The 9823-nt window shown below is 48.0% G+C and overlaps 1 protein-coding gene across 1 annotated transcript; it reads right to left on the bottom strand.

Annotated features, from left to right (window-relative positions):
- Positions 1 to 3905: 3905 nt before the first annotated feature.
- tmub1 (transmembrane and ubiquitin-like domain containing 1) lies at positions 3906 to 9072 on the bottom strand. Its single transcript, XM_076744106.1, has 3 exons — positions 8946 to 9072; positions 5330 to 5859; positions 3906 to 4932 (listed from the first exon to the last, which is right to left on the bottom strand). Exons 2-3 carry the CDS (start codon positions 5815 to 5817, stop codon positions 4581 to 4583), a joined length of 840 nt encoding a protein of 279 aa, XP_076600221.1. The 5' UTR covers positions 5818 to 5859; positions 8946 to 9072; the 3' UTR covers positions 3906 to 4580.
- Positions 9073 to 9823: the final 751 nt, after the last annotated feature.

Here is a 9823-nt window from a genome sequence, read left to right on the forward strand (position 1 = left end):
TCGTCCTGCTGGAAGCTGCAGGCGTCCATCTTCCTAAACACCTGTCAGCTCAGCTACAGGTAGGAACATCCCTCTGACATCACTGCTGACCTCAGACTGTGGTTCCTGCTGCTGTGGAAGGAAGCGTTGTTACGTCATCATAGGTGTAATGCTGTGCTTGGTGGTGCTTTGATTGAAGTCTATGGGAGATGCAGAGAGAAACACACTGAAGTCAATGTGTCTCAGTCTCGACCTTTGAAGAAATGAAGACGTTTCAGAGAATACTGAGGGATTTTCCCAGTGTGCACTTTGGTTCATCTACTGTTGGTCTCCAGACTGATGATGAAGGTGAAGATGAGTGTAGGCCTGCCTCACATGGCTCGTGGCGCTCAGTCAGCAGACAAATTCAGAACTAATAAAGTGTCCCTTCAAAGTACTTCAGGATAAATAAACACTGTAAACAAAGTGTGTATTCTTCATTGTTCTCTGTTCCTTTGCTGCTGTCCCATGACTGACAGGGCTAATAGCAGCTAATGCTAACCTGTCAGCATCCATCTGGTGATGGTGGTCAATGGCAACCCACCGTGACATTACCTGGATATTGTGTTTGTGTGTGTGTGTGTGTGTGTGTGTGTGTGTGTTCTCAGTTTGCTGTGACCTTGTTTCCTTGTGTGTGTTTGGAGTAAAACTCTTCTGTCCACGAGCCCTGAAGACTTCAGTGTCCCAGACAAACAGGACAAATTACACACAAATATTATCCGATTATGGACCCTTTTTTTGTCCAGTGGCTCATGGAGACGACCAAAGCCACCAGACTCCATGTACAGGAACAGGACTTTAATGGTCGTAAATCACAATCACCGCAACGTTCTTGGTTCATGTTTCCCTGGTGCAGCGGTCAGTCAGTGTTTGGAAAGTTTACCTTTGACATGTAAAGGCTTCAGGTTGCTCGATGCTGGAGGCCAGTTTGAAGCAGCTGCAGCTGGTTTTTGTTTGTTCCTGCTGAAGAAACCTCAATTTGATCGAGTTGATCTGTGTGTGCTGGAGTTTATTTACCTGCACGTACGTTCCTGTATTTCACCTGTTCAAACCATTTTCAGTGTGTATTCACAGTGTGCTTGTGGTTTTTGTCCTTCTTCATGAGCATCATGTGGTTCAGGTGTTCTTCTGTTTCTTTATGTTTCAGTGATGATGGACTGAAGAGGACAGAAGAGGCTACGTTCACTGTTTCAGCTCCTCGTTTAAAGTTCAGCTCATAAAAAGATAGTTCAGATGGTGAATAAATGACTCTCACACTGGACTTCATTCATTCATTATGAAGTCTCCTGCACTTCATTGAATTAGCTCACGGCGTGTTGGTTCGTCCGTGAGAAAGAAAAGTTCACTGATCTGCAGCCAGCTGTCAAATATTTTCTCAGCATCAAGTATCAGGTCAAACAAGGAGAAAGGGACATGAAAACACAAGTACCTCAAATGTGTACTTCAGTACAGCAGCTGATTGCATGCAGTGGCAGGGGGATCTATCAAGCTATCAATCAGATGAACTGAAATGTTGGATCTTCACACCTGATCATGTTCTCTGTTATGTCACCTCCTTCTTGTTGATTGTGGGTTCATCTCTGAGTGACGTCTGCACCCACACAGACTCTCCGGAGGTTCACGAGGCCTTTGTGGATTTGGACAGACCTGGACTCAGCGTGAGTCAGACAGGTAAGGGTTCTACCTGACTGCAGTGGCATGAGGCTACATCTGTGCCTGACGGCGACGAGAACCATCAAAAGATTGTCTTTTACGTCACCGTGTGTGTTCCTACTGCGTTGTTTCACGCAGGCTGAGTGAAGGTGGACGACCCGGTGAAGGACTTCACTACAGGTCAGACTGGAAACGAAGAAGAACGAAGGTGAGGACGCTGCAGGAAACCAGGTTTTCTAAAAACAATCAACTGATAAAAACATGAGACGTGATGTGAACACCTCAGACCTGCCAACCTGTACACATTTTGCGTAGCAAGTACGCAGTTTGACATCTAAATACGGCGGTACGACTCGCCCCTCTACGCAAAAAGCCGCGGACATGTGAGTTCTGTGGCAAATGTGCACGTGCGGTTCTCATGTCTGACAACACGATGCAGCAGCGTGGTGAAGCAGTTTCTGCCAATCATCGTAGAAAAGCGGAGAATAACGAGTCTGCTGAACCTCCTGCCCTCGGCCTCCCTCTCCGTCCTCCGTCCCCCACTCGCTGCAGTTGGCGCTTAGAAAGGTAAACTGTGTGTGTGTGTGTGTATTTTAGCCTTTATATATATCCATTGCAGATAGAGTAGGCCTGTATATAAGGAGGAATGTGATTATTTATACAGTTTAAACATGTAGCCAACAAATCTTTTGCAAGTTTTGCAACCACTATCATGGCAGATGAGGAAGACGAAGACAGGGAGGGACAGGGCAGCAGACCTGCCAGAAAGAGGGTCCATGTCCCCAGAAGTTTTTGGGTAAATATGAAGAACAGTGGCCATGCTTCCCACACTCTAAAGTTCCTCATCATGCATTTTGCAGTGTGCGATTATGATGTGGACATAAGCCACCAGGGAGCTGCAGGTGATGTGTGCAAATGTGCTGTAAACCAATGTAATTATTACATTCTTGAAAACAAAAACACCAATTGCAATATACAAAATAAATTATTACCATTTTAATTAAGTACATATTAAAATAATTTTTAATTAATTCGAATTAAATAAGTATTGAACACTGACATGATCAGTGCTTTGGTGACAAGAAAGGTGAGCATGGCTGCAGAAGGGACCATCTGTCACATGGAGGGTTTCAGTGATGCTCTATGGCAACGCAGTCCAGAGCCAGTTCCACTCCAGGAAGGAGTGATGACTGATGCAAAACCTGTAGTTAAATGGGCATCAGGGTCAAGGTCTACAGAATAAAAGAAATGTAAATAATATAGTTACCGTGTTTTGAAAGTGTTTCTGTGTTCCATTGAAAGGCTGTCATGATACAGTATATACACGGCTGAGAAGGATGCAGCATTTTTTGGTTTTCTGTTGATGGATTTGGATATTTATGTTAAGAAATAGTTACAGAATGTAATAAAAGAGTGCAAAATGTCTATATTTTCTTTATTAAAAGGTATTGTAATCAAAAATATAGGTTTTATTGTTTTTTTATAACTGATTTCCAGCCAGTGAACGGGGAAATTACTGCATGCAAAGCAATGGAGTTGCAAAAGTCTGCAAAAAAAAGCCGCACAACACAAGTGGTACTCCAAATATTTTGATAAGGTTGGCAGGTCTGACACCTGTTTGGTTCAGCAGCGAGGGTCTGAACTGCAGACTGGAGCCTGTTTAACTGATCCACGATCAGGCTTCGCTCGTCTCCTCTGTGAGACGTCTGGATCCTCACTGAGCTGCAACATTACAAACTGACAGGCTGCCCGAGGGTCACGTGACCTCTGATCAACTGCACAAGGGTCATGTGACCTCTGCGATGGACGGCTTGTCTGACTGAGCCTGAACTCTTCTGTGAAGAAGACTGAACCTAAACTGCAGAGTCTCTGTGAAGCTGGCAGAGACCTGAACCTCTGAAGACCTGCTGCTGTACCTGCACTGAAAGGTTGGACCAGTGTCGACCCCAACATCTGCTCTTTATTCTGAACTACTGTTTGACCCAACAGAGACTATTTCCCCTCAAAGCACTTTGTGTTGATCAAACAGAAGTCCAGGTCATAACGCTGAACACTGCAGAGACTTCTGGGTCATTTCACTCAGACAAGAAGCTTCATAAAAGCAGCCTGGACTCTGTGTCCCTGGACTCTGCGTCGGGGTGTGATCTGTGTTTGATGACTCGGGTCTGGAACACGGCGTCAACAGACAGAAAAGGACTCTGATTGTTTACAGAGACACAAAGAAGCACAACAAGATAAATAAATGATTTAATAGAATCTCTTTCTCTTGAAAAGCTGGAGCTTCATTTACACTTTGCTGTTCAGACGGACAGACAGGTCCGGTCCACAGAGGGACAGGTCCGGTCTACAGAGGGACGGACGGGTCCGGTCCACAGAGGGACAGGTCCGGTCTACAGAGGGACGGACGGGTCCGGTCTACAGAGGGACAGGTCCGGTCTACAGAGGGACGGACAGGTCCAGTCTACAGAGGGACGGACGGGTCCGGTCTACAGAGGGACGGACGGGTCCGGTCTACAGAGGGACAGGTCCGGTCTACAGAGGGACGGACGGGTCCAGTCTACAGCGGAACGGACAGGTCCGGTCCACAGAGGGACAGGTCCGGTCTACAGTCTGGTGCTGGTCTGTCACCAATCCCCTTCAGGACCAGAGCAAACCAGAGAAACCAGAAAGTAAAAGAGGCACGATGAGAAACCTACAGAGAAACGTGATCTAAGAAAAAAAAAAATTAAAGTCCTCATTAACACTCAGTGTCTCCATGGCAACAGAAAGACAAACATTAACTCTATCAGCGTCGGTTTCGTCCCGCAGGTTTGAGTCCCGGCCGGTTCGGAGGTCAGAGATCACAGAGAGGGCTTCACCGACTGCTGACATCACCGCACAGACACACGCGGCAGCCAATCAGAGAGCAGCTAGCGGCGGTAGACTCCGAAGGCCACCAGGCTGAGGAAGATGGTGACTCCGACCAGCGAGGCGGTGGCCGGGGCGGTGAAGAACTGCCTGTACTGGATCTGACAGTACCACAGCACCGACAGCATGAGGACCAGCAGGGGGACCATCAGGCTGCCCACGTTCAGAGCCACCTGCACCTGGTCGGCGGGCCGCGCCCCCCCTGCCGCCCCCCGGCCGGCGTGCTGGGAGATGTGACAGTGCAGGACGCAGTTATGGACCAGGTTCAGAGAGGCCAGAGTCTGAGCGTCGTCCTGCAGCAGCTGACCCTGGTAGATCAACCGGACCTGCTGCTCCTGACCCGCAAAGTAGGTCCTGAAAGGGAAGAGGTCAGAGGTCAAAACTAGCCCGTCAGGGTCCATTATCAAGAGCCTCAGAACAGGAAATGAGTAAATGAGTTGTAACGAGTGACTGATAACGAGCTGTCCTGCAGGGACCGCTAACCCCCCCCCACTGGATCACATGATGATGATCATCTCCTCAGGAAGTGACGTCACACAGAATGATGTCACCGTGTTCTGACATCATTTTGTCTCGATACCTAACTTCCTGTTGTTGCACCTGAACGCACCTGTGGCCTCACACAGTATGACTCATTTCCTGCTCTGATGTCTTTGATAAATGGACAGACAGCGAGAAACAGTAAGAGTAAGTACTGGAACCTGTACTTTGTTTGAGGCAGTACAGGTGTAGTACTGCGCAGTAACATTACCGTTTGATGTATCCGATGGTGTCCTGTGGTTTCACCTGAGCTGTTCTCTCTGTGTCATTGAGAAACTTCAGTCTGACCACCATGTTCCTCTGCGAGGAAGACGACTCCCCTCCTCCTCCTCCTCCCCCTCCTCTGCTCCTCACACCATCTCCTCCCCCTGCCTCCCCCCTCCCTCCCCCATCCCCTTCCTCTTTGTCCTCCTGGGGGGAGGTGTTGGTGGGCGGAGCTTCTGTCAGAGAGCTGTCGCTCACAGAGTCGGAGGGTGAGGACGACGATGACGAAGAGGTGGTGTTGGCAGAGGGGGGAGGTGTGTCCTGGTGGGCGGGGACGCTCCTCAGTGAGGGGGTGGGACCTGTGGCAGAGACGAACAGGTGCTCGGGGGGCTCGGAGGTGCGGGTCGAGATCCAGGCGAGCAGCAGCACCAGGAGGAGCAGCAGGCAGCCGAACAGCAGCGTCACCTCGTCTCCTACGCCTTCGATCAGAGCCATCGCCCACAGCAACGCCCGCTGAGGTACACACAGGTCACACACCTGCGCACAGAAGGCTGGGTTTAGTCTCAACACCTGGAACGACACCACTCACTAGAACTGAAAGTGGGGAAGGCTGAAAGGGTCTCTGCACCTGTTCTACAGGTAAAGAGGTGAGTTTACAGTGAGGTCATCACACAGATAAGCAGGAAACCGACAGAAGTTCTTCTCTGTGGTGCTTCACACACAGCAGGAGTCCGACCACGGCTCCACGTTGTCGGTTTACAGATCCACTGTGAATTCAGGATGATTACATCAGCGCTTTCTGGGCCGGACCACAAAGACCAACCAGAGAACGCTTAGTGTTCGCCCGGAGCCGCTGACGGTTAACGCTCAACATTCTGTGCCTTGGTGCTGACAGATACTAAGAACAGAGGACAGCGTGTCCCGCCGGTCACTCTGCAGCCAGCTCATGCACCACGTCAGACTCCACCTTGTTCACCTGCGCTTGGCCATCAGGTGTTTCCTGCACTGACAAGTTTCTGCTTATCTGTGTGATGTCAAACTCCGGCCGTCGGAGCTCAGCTGAAACAAAGTGAGTCAAAGCACAAAGATTTTTGACTGAGCTGAAGGACACTATTCTCCCACAAAGCACTGCACACAGGAAATGAAGGAGCTGCTCCAAAAACATCCTGGAAAACAAAAACTCGAGTGCTTCCTGTCTTGCACTGTTCTGATGTCCTTCCTTTAAAAGGCAGAAGTTGATTGACAGCTGACATCACACGTCGCATCGCTTCCTGTTAGTACACAACAGTCGAGTTCTATTTGTGTAAAGGGTCAATATGTCGTGTGGACACAGCAGCAGACTGGAGGTGTGGACTTTTAGAGACATGGCTGTGTTTCTGGACTGAGGGTCAAGTTAAAAGCTAAAAGCTTTAGTACATTAAACATAAAGTTTATCGTGGCTGACAGCATGGGACTACGCTCTTACTCACAGAACTGGAGTTACACCCACTACTACTTTCCTCGCTATAACGTCGACTGTAGCAACACGTAGCTGTGGAGGAAATGTTACGTGCAGCACATCAGGTTCTCTGTTCATCTGCTCTGACCATCTGAGGAAGAGGAGGTCCAGAGGATTGACTTGATGGAAATGTCCCCACAGTGACGGGAAAACTCTCAGGCTAACGGTTAAAACGTTGTGTCTGTTAATCATTGTACTTCAGCCTGAAGCTCGAGGATGGACTGATACTGACGTCAGACTTAGAGCCTTTAGCTTTGACATGTTGACGATCACTCTCCTTTATTCTGCTGGTTAGCCTGTTGAATCTGGTGTTAGCACGTTCTGCGGCTAACGTGGCTAGCAGCATGTGTTGTGGCCCACAGGCTGGAGCAGTGTGAAGTGTTTCACAGTGAGGACAGTCAGAGAACCTGTGGACGTTCTGCCTTGTTTAAAGAACCACAGCAGCAGCTTCGATGTGGAAACTCTTCTTGTAGCTTTTTGTGTCGTCTGTCGTAGCCTGAGCTAACGTTAGCGCCGGGCTTCACGCTGCCGCTCGAGCTCAGCTGGTCTGTGGTCACAGGAAAGCCTCCTCTGCTGCGTCTGTCTGTGTGTCTGTGCTGCTGTATGGAAGCGTGTTGATGGACATGTCCTATGGGACAATGGCTGGTGGACTAACAGAATATGCTTTGAGTTTTCTGTTTAATAAATGCTGAGACGTCTCATCCTGCCACTCGTCTGAACTCAGACTGAATCCCATCATTGCGAAGGATGAACCTTCAATCTGGTGGTTCAGACTGAATGAGGGTCTGGGCCTCATTTCATTCCTGTCTGGAGCCGATAAACTGTCCTTAATCACGTCTCCTTTGTGGACATGGTCACTCTAGGAGAGTGAAAAGAGGGAGAACTGTGTTTTTATTTTGTTATTTTTAGAAATATTTCAGACATCAGAGAAGGAGGGATCGTCTGGAAATGAATATTTCTTATTTTCCAGAAGTGGAAAAGACTAAAATCACATTCAGGACTTTTCGGTCTTCCCGTCCATCAGGTCCTGGATCAGACACAGGCTGAGGTCAACTTTTGGACATAAAGACAACACGAGAAGAATCCTGATGTCTGTGATGACGAGTCAGCAGCACAGTTTAAATCTTCATCACCCAATCAGATGACAGATACTGTCACACAGTCACGATCGGGATCGTTCAGCCAAACAGCAGTCAATAAATGAGCCCCGTGTCTGCAGGGTATTGTGGGTAATCAGGTCAGGGTTTAGTCTGTGGAATAAATCTGTTCATGAATAAATGTGTTTAATCTGCAGCCTTCGTCACACATAATCTCTCTCACACACACAAACACGCTTTGTGTCATGTTGCCACAGAAAGTGAAAACGGCTCCGGTGTGACGAGCAGCCGCCGCCTCTGAGCTCAGGAACGCTAAAGAAACGTCTCCTGATCAAACACGTCCACGTCTTCAACGTCCCCTCACTCAGATCTGAACAGCTGATTGACTCAGTGAGGAGTTTGTGTTTGATGTGGACAGACTGACCTCTGACCCGCTGACCGATCAATCGTCTGATCCATCATTGCTTTGTCCTGTTTCCTGAGCACCTGTCTCTCAGACGCTCCTGCTGGATGAAAGTCATCGGTCGCTGGACTTTATTCTCATCTTTCTGTCATTTTCTTGCTGACGTCAGTCAGTCACGTGACTGTGTTTACACGCAGGTCGACGTGAGAAAAGCTGGTCAAACTTGAAGATACTTTCACTTCACTGACTTCCGTTGGTGAAGCCTAATCACCTGTCTCTTTCTTTCAGACACGCTGGTTCTGCTTTGATTACGTTGATGAATGAGCCTCTCTGACGCTGTTCGGGGACGTACAGGTGTAGCCGTGGCTCACCTGGCCGGGCTGACGCTTCCCTGCTCAGCGGTCAGTGCGCACATTAAACCAAAGCTCCACGTTGACAGTATGACAGCAAGAAGCTGCTGCTGATTCACTGAAGTCACGTTAATGTGGTCCGAGCAGCTACTAAGAGCGTCCCCCGGACAGGAAGTCAGCGGAGCTACATGCTAACTGCTGCTAGCTTCAGTTCTCAGCTCGGTCAAACACAACAAGTAGCGTCAGAGAGTGAAACAAGATCAAATCCTACTTACTGTTCAGCTTAGAAACCTCATATCAGAGCGTTAGCCTGCAGGCTAATCAGGCTAGTCTCTTCTGACTGCTGCTCTCCACACTTCCTGCTTCTTTTCCTCCGTCTTCTTCTGTGGTTCTGACGGAAGTGACGCAGCGGTAATGCTGCGCGATTTCAACAAACCGCTTGCACAGCGCCACCTGCTGTTCGGTGTGAGGTTCTGAAGGCGGCTCCTTCAAGCTCTCTCTCTTTTTTTTAATTCACAAAAAATAATGACAATACATTTCATGAGAGAACAGAGAGCCAGGGTAAATAAACATTGACAATCAAACAAGGAGAAAAGAAAAAAGAACAAAAAGAAAGAACAAAAATAAATAAATAAATAAATAAACACACACACACACACACACACACACACACACACACACACACACACACACACACACACACACACACAGAGTGATCTAAAGAGACCAGAGACAAGAGGACAACAGACACAGGAGACACTTTACTGCACTGCAGTATTTCTACTGTCAATACTTCAAGTACATTTTACTCACTATACTTGCACACCTCACTAATATTTGCAGGATTTGTACTTGTAACATATTTTTCAGTGTAGTTTCTGTACTACGTAGTAAAAATCTTTCCCCTCTCAGCCAGCTCTTTAGAAGTTTTTTTTATGAAGTATTCATGATCTTTATGCAGGTGAGGACAGAGTCTACAGCCAGTAGGTGTCCTCAGTGTCAGCTGTAAGTTTGTACTTTTACTCTGTGGTACTTAAGAGTACTCCGGTAAAAGAAACAGCACCACATCGTAAAAGTACTCAGTTATCAATAAAGAAACAGTACTGCAGTAGTACACTCATGTGACTTTATTACAGGTGAAGCATCTCTGAGC

This window comes from Chaetodon auriga, chromosome 12 (assembly GCF_051107435.1).
Source record: "Chaetodon auriga isolate fChaAug3 chromosome 12, fChaAug3.hap1, whole genome shotgun sequence".
NCBI lineage: Eukaryota > Metazoa > Chordata > Actinopteri > Chaetodontiformes > Chaetodontidae > Chaetodon > Chaetodon auriga.